The sequence below is a fragment of the Conger conger genome, chromosome 9, assembly GCF_963514075.1.
Source record: "Conger conger chromosome 9, fConCon1.1, whole genome shotgun sequence".
NCBI classification, from domain to species: Eukaryota; Metazoa; Chordata; class Actinopteri; order Anguilliformes; family Congridae; genus Conger; species Conger conger.
Genome location: NC_083768.1, coordinates 52015703 through 52034767, shown reverse-complemented (window position 1 = coordinate 52034767; position 19065 = coordinate 52015703). Strand labels below are relative to the sequence as shown.

At 37.3% G+C, this 19065-nt stretch overlaps 1 protein-coding gene across 1 annotated transcript in view; it reads right to left on the bottom strand.

Annotated features, from left to right (window-relative positions):
* The window catches only part of khdrbs3 (KH domain containing, RNA binding, signal transduction associated 3), a 136892-nt gene that overhangs the window by 40566 nt on the left and 77261 nt on the right, over positions 1–19065 (bottom strand). The window contains exons 2-5 of the mRNA XM_061256089.1: positions 18431–18549; positions 7671–7787; positions 1082–1228; positions 117–256 (exon numbers count right to left, since the gene is read on the bottom strand). Of these exons, the coding sequence (XP_061112073.1) occupies positions 117–256; positions 1082–1228; positions 7671–7787; positions 18431–18549 (523 nt within the window). The remainder of the gene's footprint in view (positions 1–116; positions 257–1081; positions 1229–7670; positions 7788–18430; positions 18550–19065) is intronic.

Sequence of the window (19065 nt, the reverse complement as noted above, 5' to 3'; positions counted from 1 at the left end):
TTATATTCAATACAGGTGTGGCTGGCTTTTTCATATATATTATATTATTATCATACACCACCCTGTTCTTCTCAAAAAAAGAAATAAAGAAATCCCGCACCACCAGCTGGCGTTACCTAGGCGGCCCAGGAGTGGGTGTTCCTCTTCCTCGTACCGCCGGCTTTCCCCTCACCACCGGCACCTTGGCCTCCTCCGAACCCCCGTTCAGATATGTCAGTTCCTGCAGCTGCGCCTGTCTGATCTCATCGTTGTAATCCTGCGGACAAGGCACACCCCCCCTTTCAATTACAACATATAAAATTACCTCCTTTATCTCAGGCGTGCAGCTAGGGGAAATCTAACTAATGCACTAACAGTATTATGACTGGTCCTCCTAAAACAATGGATATTCCTGATTCCTGCCAGGCTCATCATCACATTTACCTTCTTTTTGCTTTACAATGCAACATTCATTTAAGATGCAAAGGATGCTATAGTTTGAAATAAATTAGACTCTGAGGAAGATGCCAAGTTGAAAAGTCAGTCCAGTGCTGAGTCAGGGTAATTGTTTTTTGTAAGATACTAAATAGTTTATTGAGGAAATGATGCTATTTTACGGTTTAATTTACGTCTAAATATATATGGTTAGAAGGGAAATACATGAGTCAATTGTATGAGTGGTCTATTGTTTCAGACAAGACGGACCAGTGTTTACTGCATACAGTAATAGTAATCTGACTTCAAACACAGTTACACTTAGCCAATATCACCTTGAAAATTAAGTTGTTGCTGTACCTTAGTTCCTAAAATCTAACTATCAGTTTGAATTTTATGTAATCTTGGCTGAACACCATATTTTACAGTGCAGGCCAATACAAGACAAACTTAACAGAATGTCAGTCATTTCTGTTGCTTAGCACCTCAATGATTTTTGTTCTTTGCTTTAAGTAACACACTCATGTATTATTTTACATAACTTACTATCCTGAATTCAAGCAGTACAAAAGTGCTGAGTTCAGCAGCACAAATTCTGAAAGCATGACATTAGTTTTCTTGACAATATTGTCAATAATCTGAAAATATTGGCATTTTGGATACATACTGGGATCAGGAACTTTTTGATCTCCTCAAGTGCGTGACCCATTCTGGCATAGGCTTCGGCTGGTGGGGCGAACACTTCGATGAGAACGTGCAGGTCCTCGTTTAGATGCTGGTATTTGGCTTCTCCACTCTTCCGTAGTTCCTCTTCCTGAAACATCGAATGGCGGTTAGAACAATGCATACGGTGTTGCATTTACATTTTTAAGAAACAGCTAAAGGACTGCATGTGAAGGAGCAGTATTCTGCAACATGAAATGCATTCTACATCCAGCATAAAGAGTGGAATGACAGTCACTTCTTCAGCAAATAGAAACAGAATAATAACTCTGTTCTTTCTGTTCTCCACTTAATATCCCCAAACCAATGGACCTCATTGTGTCAAAGTGTCAGCATAACTGCCTCCCTTGAGACATCTGTTACAGGAGGTAACCTGGAGCTTTTATGGCTGCTTTTCGGCTAAAACATGGATAGGATATGAATGCAAGTATCAGGTCCATAGAACAAGAGACCTGGATGCGAGACCAAGGCGTGTATTTTATAACAGAGTCTTTATTATGAAATATGCTGATGAGACAGACGATGGTCGAGAGCCAGAAAACAGATTCGGCAGGGATAAGGCAGTTCGTAGTAGAAAGTCCAGGCAAACGGGTATATCAGGGATAATTCAAAACGTAATCGTGGTCACAGGCGAATGGTCGATAACAGGTGAGCTAAACAGACAAAAACGGAATCCAGAAACAAAAGTCGATATATAAAAACAGGTTGATACACTGCAGTTCAAAATCAAACAGACGGGAGAATCTAAACGCAGAAGTCTGGGACGAAACAGGTCGTAACGGAAGTCAATCAGGTGACCCTGGAAAGTATGGAGTTGACACATAACAATCTGACAGGGAACTAACAAAACAGACATGTACATATAGGGAGATAATGAAGGAAAATAACAATCAGGTGTGCATGAAAACCAGGAAGTGAAAACAGGTGAAATTAATGAATGGGAATGAATGGGAGACTACGGAAAGCACAGAGGGTAACACTAACACGGAAACACTAACAACAAAACGTACAACAATGAAAAACACAGAACCTGACAGCAAGACCTTTTATTGATGCCTTATGGCACTAAATGATGATGATGATGATGATTATTATTATTATTTTCTAGTAGTAGGTTCAAATATTTTTTTATTTTAATTTATTCCAAAACAGCCGACAAAAACATAAAGTAAAGTATAGTAAAAATAATAAGTAATATATCAGGCCCTGAGTTGACTGGTTCTTACTGCATCTGCATTACACAAGGCTTGTCTCATGAGCTTTAGCCTTTGACTAAGTTTCTCCTCTGTTGTATCATGGTTTTGCAAGAACATAGAGAAACCTCTTCCTGACCGGATTTTAATGAAGTGCAATGTAAAAACGAAAGCTTCATATCCACGGATGATACAGGCATTGAAATATCCAAAGTGTCAAGTTGGTGTTTGGCCAGAAAAATATTCACCAGTCCAGTGACTATCCGTATAACTGTTATTAAACCTCATTTAACGGGCCTCTAAAAATGACTCTTCATGAGAGCAATGCAAATTTGTAGTCTGTGAGTAAACCCCACTGCTTGTGGGTTCTGTAGTGCCAGATGGCAACTTGATCATATCCTCATGAGAGCTCTGTGAACCAGACCCATTGTGCATTAGCGATAAAAGACATCAATAGTCTTCATATGGCATCTGCACAGCCAATGGTAAGAGATTAGAGGTGTCTGGCCTGCCTATCTATTGGCAGGATCTACCTTTTTTATTCCTCGGGGGAAATCTGTTTATCATAGTGATTTCTTTCTTGAAAATGAAAGCCTTCTCTAAAGTAGTCTGTACTGAAAAAAATCATAATTACCTATATAGTGATATACTGCAGTAAAGGCATGGATATTCATGATGTACTTGAGAAACAATGAGAAATATGTGTCATATTTAAAAAAAAGAAAAAAAAGAAGATAAGAAACAATGAAAGCTTTTTATTTTAAAAATTCAACTGAAATAATAATTTTCAGATCCATTTGAATTAAGGTCCAATGCCATCATGTACAGTGTAGTTTACATCACATCAGCTATTTGCATGGGCTAGCAATTTATTCAGATGGTCCTTATGAAGTTAGAAGGGCTTTTGAACAGTGCAAGGGCAATGTTTCTGCTGGGACTCTAACCCTCCACCCTCAGGTCCAGTGCTTAAACATGAAAGAGTGCTGTGTTTCATTCTCAGTGGTCATGGACACTGGGCAAAAAATGTTCCCCGGGCAGAGTGGACTTCCAGATGCAATACTGCAATACTGTTTCTTCAACTCTATCATGGTAACCTGCAACTGACCCCATGTTCCCAATTTTAAGAGCCCCCTCTGGGGTCTAGTCATTCCCTTTTCTTGGTTTAGTAGAGCAAAGCTACAATACAAATAGCCTTCATTTTCTCTGCCGCCACACTCGTGACTACCCACTATCCTCAGAGTACTCATGTTGAAATCCCATACGCCGTCTGGACACACTGGCATAACAAGAAATGCATGACGAAACACAGAACACACATTTATGGAGTAAAACCACTTGTTGGTCTTGCAGGGGGGTTACATATAAATCTCTATTGCTCTCAAGACAAGTGAACTGAAATGAAGTTTTCAGTATTAATAAATCACTCTCCTGCAAATAGGCTCTGGAGCTAATACTGTCGCCACTGTGGTGCAAGAGGAATTTAAAGGGTCAGTACTGTGGCGGCCACGCAAGTCATGCGCAAAACATCAGCAAAGCCACTTGCTAAATAAATAAATAATTGCCTAGCCGATAACATGCTGAATATTTTTATTCAAAGAGGCCCCCTGAAATGTTCATCGGCATTGTTGTAGCCAAACAATATTTATTTTAAGACTATTACCTTGAAAGAAAAAAACTAAAGAAATCACCATGATTTTCTTCTCATGCACTCAGCATCTTCCAGAAAATGTGAAATGAATTCTCTACTTAAAGGTGTTTATGTATGTTTTCAGGACTTCCTGCCAGGCAACAGGTCATCGTCGGCTATAGATTGTGACCATCAAAAGGGATACAGTGTATGACACCTTTGTTCAATGAAGCAACAAATCACCAGTAAAGAACCATCAGGAGAGACAAAAGAGTGTCCCAGATGACAACTGCAAAGCAAATACATGTTCCTCCATGTTGTACTGTGGGCCTGCCACAGACAGAGGGACAGTGAGTAACACATGTGTTTACATACAGACGCACACATGAAGCAAGGCTGCATTCCACAGTTATCCTTTCAGATGTCAAGCCTACGGAGGACTCTCAATTTGATCACATGCCAAGCAAGCAGATCAAAAGGGATAAGCTTAGAATTTGTGTACATATTTTATTATGTAAAAATGTGATATCCATTTCCATCATATAAAATTTAAGTGAACTGACTTAAAGTCCCTATAATGACACTCATCCAACATAATGAATGGCCAACTTTTCATAGAAAAAGCCTTAAAGTGACTGTAAATGGATTCAGACTACATTTTATTGTTAGGGTGACCATACGTCCCGTTTTTCCTGGGACAGTCCTGTTTTTCCAACTTACTTCTAGGTGTATCCTCAAAAATCCTCCCGTATTTCCATGCCTGGTGATTTACATGGTTATTCTGAATGTGTAATAGCTGTGTTAGGGTTGTTTTAAAGCACAATATAATGAATTCAGCCTTTTAGAATAGCCTAGGTATTCAACCTGCTACAACTAACAAACGTACCAATCAGAATTTTGTCCACCTTGCTATGCCATTGCTCTAAGCACTGGACACAAAACTATTCCCTGTGCTTGTGCACCGTTTCATTCCCAGTAGCAGGAACACTCTTTGTCCGGCGAAAAAGTCAGACAACAGTTCATTGAGAAGCATTCTCTTTCATGCCAGTATTTGGATTAATAAAGAAGTTACATTAATCTGGTGTTAATATTGTGCAAATTATAGTGGCCATTGCAGTTGAATATGTTAGTATGGGATATGTATTATAGTAATATGTAATATGATCACCCTATTTATGGTGTTATGATGGTATGCATGAAGCATCAGCAAAATTGGAGAAAGAAACTGCATTGCAAACATTTCAATCTGTCAGGAACCGGGCAGAGAGAACCAAGAGCAGACTCATGGATAAGATGAAGAAGACAGGCTTTAATGACAGCGGGCAGATCCAAAACGTAATCCAATGGTCGTAATCCAGGCAGACAGGTACATGCGGGCAGGCAGACCATAATTGTAAAACAGGCAGAATTCCAAAGAGACAAACCAAACCAGCGAAAGTACCGAAACAAAATCCAAAAAACAGAGTCAAAACCAGGTAGATATCAAAAACTAGAAAAATCCAAAAACAGAGCACAAGCCAGACAGACTAACACAGGGAAGAGGTGGCTACAACTGGGGGGAAAGCAATACAAGGGCAGAACTCGGAAACAGGAAGAGAGCTATAGCCCACGGGACTCAATTTTGCAACAACAAAATTAATTTCCGCCTATTGTTCTAACATGGGTAGAGAGTTGTTTGTTAACTGTAAAAGTATTGCAGCAGGACCTAGCCAGCAAGTGCAATTTCTACTTTTCTAGATATACTGTACATATATAATCCTGAAAATATTTGATCGATTGATACATGTCACTTGCATGCATACCACACTGACTTAGTAATACAAAAAAGGCCATTTCTAAGAATATAGAATGCCAGGGGAATTCAAATGTACAGTCCCCTGCCTCCCGCTCACTGAAATACTGAAGCAAACAAGATAATGTACTTGACATTTTAGCTTTCAATGAGGGAATTTCTCTTATCATTTTAAGCCTGGGTATACTGTTGAACAGCAAGAGCAGGAAAAGCATTGACATGAATGAAGCACTGGCATGGAACCATGGACTACAGTCACTGTACAAAAGATACATCATGTATCAACAGTAACAAAAGTTCTGGAAACTTTTAAATGACAAATTAGATAACATCACGTAGCTAGTTGATAGTTCATTAGTGTTTGGATACCTAGACAACAAGCAAACCAGTTGTAAACTATATCAAGCTGTCAATACATCATTCAAGCTACATTTTAAAATTATTTTCACTGGTTCTAATGCCTGCCTGCATTCTAATTATATATTATATGTTTTAAATTAACCCTCAGGCCTCAGAGGCAAGGAAGGTGGCGACACGGCCAATCAGTCAATGTTCACGTTAATGAAATTAGCCACAGCCACAGTCCTAAGGTGGCGACTCAGGCAGTGGGTGGGGCCAGGTTGTGATGGTGGGGAGCAGCAGACAATTTAACAAACCTCTTTCAGAGTCTATGTTGGCTAACAGAAACATGTTGGCAATCTTCTCAAAAAAACAAAAAACAAACACACTTCAAGCATGCAGAAATTCACAATACAGTAAGAACAATTGCTTAAATGGCCATTAGAGTTGCCTATTTATTGGAACAACACATGTTTTGACCATTTATTGTAGGCTGTCTGAGCCTCAGTAATCCACCCCATGGACCAGTCAAGTGGTGAGCACATTTTCTCTGAAATGAAGTACAGTACCCTATTGGAAATCACTGCCCTAGAGTGTATGCTAGCATGTGTTCCAAGACCCAGACTTAGTTTTCTAAACAGCTGATCAAATGTCAGCCACTAGTTTACTCCTGTGCTGGTCCAGAGTAAAAGTGCTCACAAACCAAATTCGGCATGCAACGCATTCCATTCACTTGATGTTCGCAGTCTGCCAAGTGCTGTGTACCTTCGACGGTTCTGTATTTGTTTAAAGTGATCTGTCCATGCAAATCAATTGCGTCCAGTGCAGCTCGCCTGGCTCACAAAACTAGGATCAAACTTTCAAACTAGGTGTTGTTGATAAAAAGAATTATCAATATTCAGTAACTGTATTACTTATTTCTCACCTTAAATGTTTGCAGAAGCATATCTTGGTGGACTGTTAAAGAGGAATAAGAAATGGTCTGCCATATTGTTATGTTTTGACAAAACAAACAAACGCAGTGTTATCTAATCAGGTGTGGTAGACTACATCCCTCTTCGTATTGACCGACCTCGTTGTTATTCTAAAATATGTTAAAGACATTTCTGGGCGTGGCACGCTTTTCCGTGAAGGGATAGGCAAATGTGGCTGCAGCGAGCTGGCCAGGTACTGCAATTGCGGAGGTGAACAAGCAAAAGTACAGCAAAGGAAAACAACAAACTGAAGGGTCTCCTTCAAAAACCAGAGTCAACCTTGGAATTGTTTCCTCACTGGCAACAGCTATCAAAAAACAGAGATATAAAGATAAAAATGGTAAAAAAGGATATGGAATATGAAATTGAAGTTGAGTGGGCGGAGTTGAGGAAGAGAGTTCTTTGATTGTTTTCACATGATCACAGCAAGGCTAAGAATCCTACATAGTATGCCTTTAAGAAAGAGAAACTGAAACTGAAACAGATCAGGCTTGTCAGCTTTTGTCACTTAAAATATAATTTTGGAAAATATTTTCATGTGCATTGGCAATATGCATTTCTCATGTCAATAAAGGAAAATAATAATTCTCAATAAATAATTGTCTTACCTTATCTTTGTCTCTCATGGAACCTTTCCCAAGAATTGACATCTTTGTGAGAGTGTCTTCCTGTAGCCTCTTTAAAGAGTTCCCACGTGGACCAAGGAGTTTTCCAACAAAGTTAAACTGGAAAAAATAATAATACACTGTGTCTTATATATTATACAAAGGTATTACTTTTCTTAAAAATATATTATATACAGCTATTACAACAAATAGCCAACCACAGGGAGAAAAAAACAGACTATGGACAAACACTGAAAATGGTGTGTTTGTGTGTGTATGTGTGTCTGCGTGTGTTTAAAAAAATATATATATTTTCAGGATAAACTGAAAACAAAAGAAAATTGAGCTGGCAATGGGAAAGAAGCACTGTTCCACTGGGTCTCCCCCCTCTTACCCATGCATTATTCTGCTGTCTGGCAGCACATTCATGTTCATTAATTACAAGCACACAAACAGAGTGGGCTTTATTGTTTAAACCTCACCATGTCCTTTGCCTTTTGTTTCCTTCTCAGTCTGCTTATTACCAGTTTCCAGATCCAAGCTCTGAGCTCCTCACCATAACAAGCAGCTACTTTGCCAGTGCCAGGGAAAGGGTTGAACATTAAGGGTTTCCATAAGAAAATTGATGCTAGAAGCTATCTTTAACAAGAGCTTTTAGATTTTAGGGCTTTTAGTGGGGTGAGCATTCAAAACACCGATAACATAGTTGGAACATTCAGCCAGGAGAAACTCATTTGGCTCCTCTCATAGTATGTGCAGCCCAGAGGAAAATCAATTTTGGTTTGGAGAACGATAAGCAAAGGAAAATAATAAAATATACTACACACTGAGGATTGGATTCAGATCTAATTGCGACCGCAAATTGCCTATTTTTTTCACGTCAAGTGCAGTCTGTGTCTGTGAAACCCATAGAAACAATTCACTGTAATGTTTATAGCACTGGTGTTGGTGCGACAGTATCAAAGAGAACACCATATAAGCAACACATTTTGACCAAAGTAGTCTTTAGATTAGGTAACCAAAAGAAAAAAAAAGGAAAAGCCAAGGCAAAATGAAAATGAAGATACTGCACATAAGATAAAATGTGTAATTTAGTCAGCGAGAATAATGGGTTATTAGTCAATTATGTTTTTTTGTTTTTTTTTCAGATTTTTTCCTTTTTTCTCCCAGTTTGGTTGCCAATTGTACTGCTATCTATTCCCATTACCCATGTCTAGGATACACCGCATTTGACGCCATCCCCGGGCAGCACGAATGGACCTAATGATCCGGAGAGTGACAGGCATCTCCAACCACGACTGTGATTCCGAGGCGATTGGGGCGCTGTTACATACGTCGATCCTACTAAACCCTGCCAAGTTCCCCCCCCCCCTCGGAGTGGTGGGCCAGTTATGCCACTCCCATGAGAACCAGCAAAACTCTGCTTTTTGCCAGGACCGGGACTAAAATATTAAGTAAATAAAGTTTGACATGTATATTTCTAACCCATTATGGAATATGGCACCCTATAGAAAGCCCATAGAAAAGCAAAGGCCTATTTACTGCACACACATGCTTGAAGACATAAATTGAAGAAGAGGCTTGTACTATTTGGAAATTTGAGACAAAACTAATTTATGTCAGAGCATGTACAGACAGAGTACACAAAATATACATTAAAAAAATCCTTATGTTGTTATAGTTTAGCACGACATATTTCAATTCCCAAAGACTAAACCAGAACTACTTTATATTTCAGCACAAACTAGATTTCAACTTGTGTACAAAATTTGGTAAAGCTATCAAGAGGCATTCAAATTACACATGAGATCAGCAGTTTCTGAGATACTCAAACCACCCTGTCTGGCACCAACAATCATTCCCCGGTCAAAGTCAGTCGGTTGATGATAATATCCCCAACAATGAGCATTCTGCATTTCTTTGTCGAAGATATGTCTAGGCAGGTTTCCAAAAAGGACATTTGGAGACTCCAAAAGGACACAGGTGTAACATGGGTTGCAGTGTAAAGTACCATAGATGCATACTAAATGATAAAACATTTTTTATCCAGAAAAATGTGTTCTCACTTCCCACCTGCCTGTCACCCTTCTCTCCCTCTGTGCGCTCTCCTCATCTGGCAGTAACAGGTCCAGAAGATTGTAAAAAAACAAGTACAATTATTGCAATAATAACATGCTGTATATTAATATATTGAGTCGTCTATTTATATTTAGTCATCACAAACTATATTTTCTGTTGTAAAACATCAACCTCTTTAGGAATAAAGTGTCAAGAACTGTTTTTTCCAACAGCTACCTGTCTTAGCGTGCATACTGAAAATGAAATTAAACTGATTACGCAGTGTTGTTGTTGTTGTTTATGCAAGCCCAACAAATGTCAAAAACTATTTAATTTGCTAAAATGCTACTCAGTTGTCACTCTAATACCATACTCCTAACTGGCTGGATAATGAGCAGAGGTTATACTGTTGGTGATTGTTCACAGAGAGAGGCATTGTCTATACCATGCAACTGCATTACTGGGACTGACCACGTAGTTGCGCTGATCATGTTCAAGAGGGCTAATACAAAACATATATAACAGCATTCCTTTTAGGGGTGGGCGATACTACATGTAAACGATATAACAATAGAAATATGGGCTATATTGGATATGGATATGGATATGGATTTGGCTATATTGTAAATCAGAAAACAGTGATGGACAATAGATCCAGTCAGGAACCCTTCATAGGCAAAACATTTTACTAAAATTGCTCTTTTAGTATTTTAAGAAATAATAATATTAGCAAGCAGATTGAATTATTTAGGCTAATGCTGTTAGCTGTTGTTAGCCATGGGCTTCTTGGCAATTAAAAGTGCAAATCCTGGTTTTAAACCTTTTTCTGTGCTTTTTGCCCCACACAGCAGCTTTCTGGTATTTTGCAAATTGCTATGATTTCAATATATGACTCCATTTTGTGCTCATTTAAACGTGATCGCTTTGCTTATTTCCTATGCCACACTCTAGTAAAACAGAAATTGCACCTTGGTTGTTTTTTAAAGGTACAATATGTAAGATTTTTGTGTTAAAACATTGATACAAGACCATTGTAAATCCTATCATTGAATAAGCCCCACTGTCTGCCTGTGTTTATAGTCCTTGAATTTGGGTTTCAAAATACGCAGTTGACGGGCCAGCACTCTGTACCAACACACCATATAGTTGTACAATAATTCAAGCTCATTGGTTGAAAATTGGTTCTAATTGCCACAGCCAATGGCATTTCACGTCAGCGCGTTCACAGAGAAGGGGAGGGATAAACAGTGTTGTGGTTTGAGCGTGTTTGTTGCTGCATTCCTCACTTGACCGTTAGAAATTACCTATTGTACCTTTAAATATTAAATATTCATATTAACTATTATTTAGATATTATTAGGCTGTGAGATCTCAGGTCAGCATTTCTTTCTATTATTGACTGCATTGGATTCTCTTAATTTGTAGATCAACCCGCCTGTTGCTGCAACCATACTCTTGATCTGGAGTTAACATATGATGCTTAAATTAGCCATATAACTACTATACCAGACAACCCTGTACTTTCAGACCAATGTAGCACACCCTGGATGCTGTTGCACCCCTTAAAAGGTAGAAAATCGCACACAAAAAGTTTGCACCATGGTATAATTACCATACGTGTGCTCTCAAACAAGCTTACAATACTTAATTTATTAATTAAAAACTGTGCAGCTCCATTGATCTTATTAAACTGCATGTCCCTTCTTAAAGAGACATTAACCAATTCCCCACCACTTAATGCACAGTAAATAATACACCTAAGCAATGTAAACAGTGCACATTTGTAACAGCTAGAATTGACCAAATGATTAATATTGGCCACATTACAGTCTGTATAATTTGGCACCTACAGTCTGTATAATCTCCTGAAAAAAGGGGTTCTATTTATTTTGGCAGCTGGCCCAATGGAAATGTCAAGTCTACTTGGGGCAAGTAGAACACTGATGAAAAAATCCTTAATTTCAGCTCTGGGCCCTGTTTCACAAAGCAGGATTACTTGGCAACTGGACTGAGTAACTCCACTTAACTCAAGGGAACAGTTAGCCCTAAGCCTTGTATTCCTCTTAAAGCATCTTCTATTGAAATTAGGAGGGAAAAAAGTATATAGTGTGATATACGTTTCCCCGAATTAGCATGTTTTTGCAATTATAAACTACTCTGAATTTGGTTCACTGGCTCCTCGCTGTGAAAAGGACACGGATTTGTGGAACTTTTGTATTCCCAAAGGTGAGACCCCTCTCACTTGTTGTTAGTAGTAGTTTTAATGCTTTGAAATGGTATATGCTGTGACAATATTGATTGAAAATTGCGCAATGAACAAAGGAATGAATGCAAAAAATCACACTCCGCGACTAAAGGGCTTAACCAAACAAATTTTCTAAATTATGGACCAGAACACAGAACACTACATTTAATAATTGTTTGGGGGAGGGCATCTAATGTATTTTCATTGTTGTATGACTGTTCTAATATGCCACAGTATGTATCTTTATTGCACTTGTAAGTATGAATTGTCAGTTCAGAAAAGGATGCCGCATGGAGTTTTTGCTGAAGATGGCAGGACAGCCAGTGCAGAACACATTAGCTGAAGATGAAATGCTCGAGTCCCTGAACGATAAAGCACATTCTTAAATGAAATGATATAAGTGGCCTTCAAACACCCTAGAGCTGGCAATGATCCCCCAAGAGTCCCTAACGACACTCATCTAACATAATGAATGCCCAACTTTTCAGAGAGAAAGCCTCATTTCTTATAAGTGCTATACTCCACCTTGATTTAACTAAGAGGTTATTTTTTTATGGAATGTATCTGAAGGAAGTATATGGATATAATAAAGTGCAATGAGGGCAGTATATCTCAGTGTATCATATAAATTCTTTACATAGTGGAGACAAAGCTAAGATGTCTTTAATCAAGACCTTCTTTTTCAGGTTAAGAAGAAAGCATGTTAAGTTCATCTGCAACATACTGCAGGCACAAATAAACTCTAGCCAGTTAATTTGTCATCTTAGAACAATAACATGACAATTCATAGTTCCTGTATAAGCAAGGTCTGGATTCAGTCAATATGCATCCTCAACTTTGACAAGTAAATGTGACCAATTAAATTTGTCACTATTTTATGTGTTGGATGGAACATTTTGTTGAGACACAAAGTTAAGGCCTGGATCTGGAATCAATTAATTGTCTTGGTCAAATAAACATTACCTAGTAACTAACCTAGTACTGAACAAGGTTAGACTAGTGAGTAGGGTAAAAGAAGAGTAGAGTAAAAGAAGGTTTTTATGAATACTTGCTGGGACTCCATGCAGTGGCCAACCAAAATGATGGTGGAAAGACTTAACCCAGTCTCAAATGCACATGACTGTTGTTTCCCTTCATATTGTTTTCATGTATTCAATGTATTCATGTTTCAAATTACAGATCCTTCTACAGATACAGAAATTCTTGATAACGAGTATGTGTTACATTTAGACACAGTGGATAGTTATTTGTGGCTGCTCTGTGGTGGAGCAGTCAGAGATTAAACCCTACTGTGGGTCTTAACACACATCATTAACCAATAACATATATGCTTCCCTCAGGTTCTAGCATCACAGTCTCGACAACTTTTCTTTGGCCTTCTAAAATCTCTAATGATGGAGCACCAACATATAGTTGGCATAAAAACACCAACTTGTTCAATAACAGACAGATTCATCTGAATGCACCATTCCCTATTTCGAAAGGAACCAAAAACTGATGATTGACGAAGGATCACCCAATATGCACTGGGGCACATAAATACACTGAACATAGTATTGTTGTTTTCACATTCATGAGCGCATCATGACCTTGAAGAATATCAATAGCATGACAAACAAGGAGATTATGAATTCACTATTACTAAATAGCTTCCTGATTGACAGTGTCAATGACAAGTGTTTTGTCCATTTGTTGGCTTTTGTATTACCCAAAGCTGCCAACAAGCATCAGACAATGTATAGCATTCTCCCTATTCAAGCAGGAATCTTAAATAGGCCATTCACCAAAAACATCTGATACTTTAAGGGCAACCGAGTACTTCCACTGCTAATGGCTGTAATGTCATGGAAAGGTATATTAACAGATTCCTGAATTGCACTCATAAACACTAATATGGCACTAGTAAAGTTATGAACAAATACTTGATAAAATATAGCAATATGTTATTGAAAGCATTGTGTGCACTCTTTCTGACAATTCAGCACAATCTCATCTTTACTGCAAAAATATATTTGCTGTTTGGTACCATCCATACATCCATAGTCATTATGGCTTTTTTTTTTCTCGCAAATAGTACAATTATGGCATATTTTAAGATGCCATTTCTTTAGCGACAACAGTTCCTTACTTTATAACATGTGGGTGGCAAAACAAGCGTGATGGACCTGCCTTCTCTGCATTTTGGAAATCCATAGCCCACGTGCAATCTTATCTGACCAGCATCGGTCATCCATTTGCAGAGTAAAGACGTGATCCCCATCATTGAGAAAAACGTACAGTCTAACTTCAGATGAGCCTAGAACCAGCGACTGGTATGGTATTGAAGTAACATTTGAGAAGAATGACATTACATTTCTAACGGTGTATAGTTTTCATAAAACGGCATGCCATTTTTTTGCCTGTGTAAGTAAACCGCAGCATGCTGATGAGACTGTTCTTGAGTTTTTACAACAAATGTGTGATGCCTACATCTAAATAGATGACTTCCTGGGGATTTCCAAGGAATCTCTCATCTCTAGCCCCTTGAATATTCTCAAGTGAATACACCTGAGGAAGACAATGAAAACACCTTTGGCTCCACAATAGAAAGAATTTTCATCGACATGACCCCATTTTATAGCAGTGATCTTCTAAATATTGTACTATTATTTGGTATGCTTATAAATTCAAATGCTTATTTTTACAGTCAGGACAGGTGGGGGATGTGTTGTATACTTGTATCCAGCAGGGGGCCCTAGCCAAATTGGGGCCCGAAGTGGAATGTTGTTAAGTCTACAGTCTGCTGTCTTATGATATCCTTCTTTTATTTTACCCCTTTTTAGTTCCAATAAAATGCTATTACATTTTCAGCAGAAGCTATAGCTTGCACATATTTTTGAACAAAATTACAACATCAGCAAATGTGCAAAATTACTGCACTTGATTCAGTAAGAAAACGTGGATTTGAAAAACTGCTGAGGTTAGCATATTCCATCCATTCTCTTGAATATACTCTTTGGTTATGTCCAATTTGTCAGCAAAAGCATGCAATGTTTAAACATTTAAATGCTAATAATTACAATTACTGGAGAAGTTCTGCAGAACAGAGTAAGCACATACTTGCTTGAAGTAGTAGAGGATATAGGATTTCTGGTGGAACATAACAAGGGTCACTTTTAATGAGTCATTTTAAATAAACATATCTATATTTAAATATTTAAATATCTCTAAAGAAAACCCTTCTTAAAACATGCAATAATAGGTTTTGCCAATATTGGTCACAGAAATAAAAAAGGTTTCAACTGACATACAGTAGGAGTATGTTTAAATGGAAACACCACTTGCTTCACGTCAGATATGCAGTGCAGTCCAAAGTATTTGGACAGTACAATTTCTATTCATTTGGCTCTGTACTCCAGCACATTGGATTTGAAATTAAACAATGAGTATGACAAACAAGCTTTTGAAGCTTTCATTTTCACCTTTCATTCTAAAACTTCTTCTCAGTGACATCAGTGTGATGTTTAAACTTGTGTTATCAAATAAGCACAGGGGCCTCTATACGAAAGTATTTCTACTAAGTCAAGCAAAATCTAAGCTGGGTAAACAAATCCTACATTCATGGATAACTAGTATCACAATGCTGGTTATAAGCTTCCTCTGCAGGAGGATCCACTCAAGCTATCATTTGCACATTTAGTGCCAGATTTACGAAGGAAACAGTCACAATGCAAAAACATTTGCTCTTTGGCGATTGCTTTGCGGTCATACATACCGATATATTAATGGCCGATTTACTAAGACGATTACTAATTCCGTAATCTAATAAATGAAACACCCTTTTTCACAAATATGCAGTTGTAAACGCCCATAATGAAAATAATAATAATAATAATAATAATAATAATAATAATAATAATAATTATCATATCATAAAATGACACATTAAAAAAACACATTTAAATAATACAGGCATTAAAAAGACAACACACAAACAGCAAAAAGCATAAGAGAAAAAAAAAACCCAATGAAACAAAATCGGGTACAAATAAGAAAATAATATTAATAAAAACATTTAAAAGATAAAATAATCATAAAATATAAAATATATATATTATAAGAAATATATAATTGTATAATAAATAAGACACATAAAATATAATAACTATAATAACAGTGGTGTTAAAATAAAGAAGGTGGGATTCATTGAAAGCAAGGTGATAATAAAACGTTAAAACCATGGTATGCTTACATGTCCAGATTATAAGGCACTGAGAAATGGGTATGAAGCTACCACAAGAAAAATAAAAATTTACTGATCAGGAAATATAGCTAGTCAATGAGGTGTAGCTGCTCATGCTATGTTACAGCATATAAGAATTGAACAGCAACGGGTAATTTTTTGAGTGACATTGCAAGCAAAATTCATTCTTATAGGTATGCCTATAATACAATGAATAGTAGGCTATGGAAGTAAAGAAAAGATAGCAAGATGTTAGGCACAGTAAAAAAAACTTTATAAGGGAGGTAGTGATGCAGGTCGTGGTCCAGCTAAGGACATAATATTAATAACGGTAGAACAACAGGTGGAAAAATCCCTGTAAAATGAGAAAGTCATAGGGGTGCGGGAGTTATAGAAATGAATGAACTAGGTATGAGGTAAAACTGTATTCACAATTCATTACATACCATATTGAGCGCATATGCAGAAGTTTGAATTCAGAACTGCGTTTTTATACTAAATGCTAGCAGACTTCAACAGATGTATTGCATCCTTCCAAAGATAATTTCACATTATATCTGAAAATACATTAGAATAGAAAGGGGTTAAATGAGCATTTTTTATATGTGAATCTCCAGTAATATGTGCCATTTGTACAGGGAGCAGCCCATTAAATATTTCCATATGGATCTTGTGCAAAACGACTAGTTAGCAAGTTAGATGCTAAGCAATCTTGTCAGCAATTACTCCAATAGCTACAGTTTGAATACAGTTAATGTGTATCTTAACTCAAATTAAATTCCCAGGTTATTGTTATCATCACTAGTGTGGTTTAATTACCATGACAATTATAATACCTTTTATAATATATTAAGTTTTTGATTCTGGGCTGAGGCTGGGAGTTGTATGTTGCCAAGGATGACCGACTTATAAAGCAAAACTACTTTAGGCGACTAACAAGGACATTAGACAAACACTAAATGCAGTATGCGGCAAAATTCTTTGCTACTAATACTTCCATGGAGCAGTACTGTCAAATGTTTTTAATATAAAAATGTACTATTGCTTAAAGAATATAGTAATACAATAATAATTCATCATAATGATGATGTATTTATAGAAATTTCTGATGATATCATAATACCACCTATGATGCATCTAGAGTTCACAATTACAATGAAAGCATGGTGTCCTCCAGTGGCTGACTGAGTAGCCTTTGATTGTTTGTTTCAAAATAAAGAAACAAACACAAAAAAAAACATAAAGCACACACAGAGAAGCAGGTCCACAACAACTATCTGTCCACTAAGTAGGCAGCCATAAATTCAAATTTGTATGTAGAGCTTTCTGTAGAATTGCCTTTGTAAAACATCAACAGTAAAGTGTTGCATCCATCCATTTTACCACGGACTTGAAAGCCTTTTCAAATTGTTGGGTGAAAAGAGCGTGATGTCATCTGTTGAACAGCTCCGTTTTGTGTTTGCTCCTTTAACCACGTTCAAAGACTGCTAACTGTTAGTGCCTGGAGATTGGGGCTGAAATGGGGCTGTCGCAAACCTTTATGTCACATGTCCTTCTCAAATCATGGCAGCCCCAAGCCTAGCTGTTTTTAATGTTTTTTTAACATTTAACATTTTTAACAAGTTTTTCCTATCTGCAGAAAAATAGTGGTGTTATCAAACGCTGGCTACAGTCTGCCTATACAGACTGGGAACCAATTCAGCACTCTTAACATAATTGTAAATACTTCTATTCAAGGTGTGTTTGTTTTCAAGACAGAACTCCCATTTAAAATCATTGTTTCCTTTTAAGGCAATTAAAATTTTCCATGTACCATGAAATCATTATGACAATAATACAAGCAATGTCAAATAGAGGGGGGAAAAAAGGGCCACAGTGTTCAATAAACATCGTTTTCATCAAAGCTGGCATCTTTACTGGCCTCCATAATGGCCCGCAAATGTACAGAGATGACACACTTGAATGCTCATGCGACATTCACAATAGCTGTGTCTTCTGACAAGGTCATTGTAACCTACAAATGTGTGTGGGAGGGGACATTAATCAAACATTGGGGTGGGATTCCATGCAATTAACTACAACTTGTGTAGGAGTAACAGCCCCATTATTAAAAGCTGACATTAGCATTGAGAAAATGCCTTCCCTTCAGATTTAACTGTGCTATCCCAGTGGCTTGGGTAGATGTTTTTAAAACATACAGTAACCCTAGTTCCAATAATGCCCTTCTGCAGTACTTACTTTAGGAAATTGTTTGACTGGTATTAATATTTTCTGCCCCAGTTTCATGTTCTTGTTGATGACAACGTCAATGAACTTCTCATCTTCTTTGTCTTCATCTTTCTGAATGTTCTCAATTTCTAAAAAAAGACACATTAAAGAAAGACAATCAACCACCCCAATCCCATAATCAAAAGGTTATTTTGTCATTCCGTAGTAAATGTATGTTAACGACCTTAAATCTGTTTTGTTCCCCCAAGTGTTTTCATCTTTGTTTGCCTGGTCATTTTACTGTGAAATTGCCTCATTTGGTCATACTGTACTTAAGTTAGATATGGATATATATAATCATATTGCCCATTGGATTTTTTTTTTTTAGCAGTCTAACAAGCATATTTCTCTTTGAAAATTCTCCTGTTAAATTTTCTGGACAACAGAATGTGAATGTTGATGTGGTGCCAGTTAGTTTCTTTCTGATATAGTCCATTGATTTATTGATCTCTCATTTCAATACTTTGAGTTCTAATGAAATGTGACATTTTGAAAGACTTCCTTATGCTCGAGGGACCTCCAGATGGTTTAACTTTACGATTCTCAGATGGCTGGGTTTTTAATCACTGGTATTTAATGTTTTATATCGAATTATTAGGTAGAAT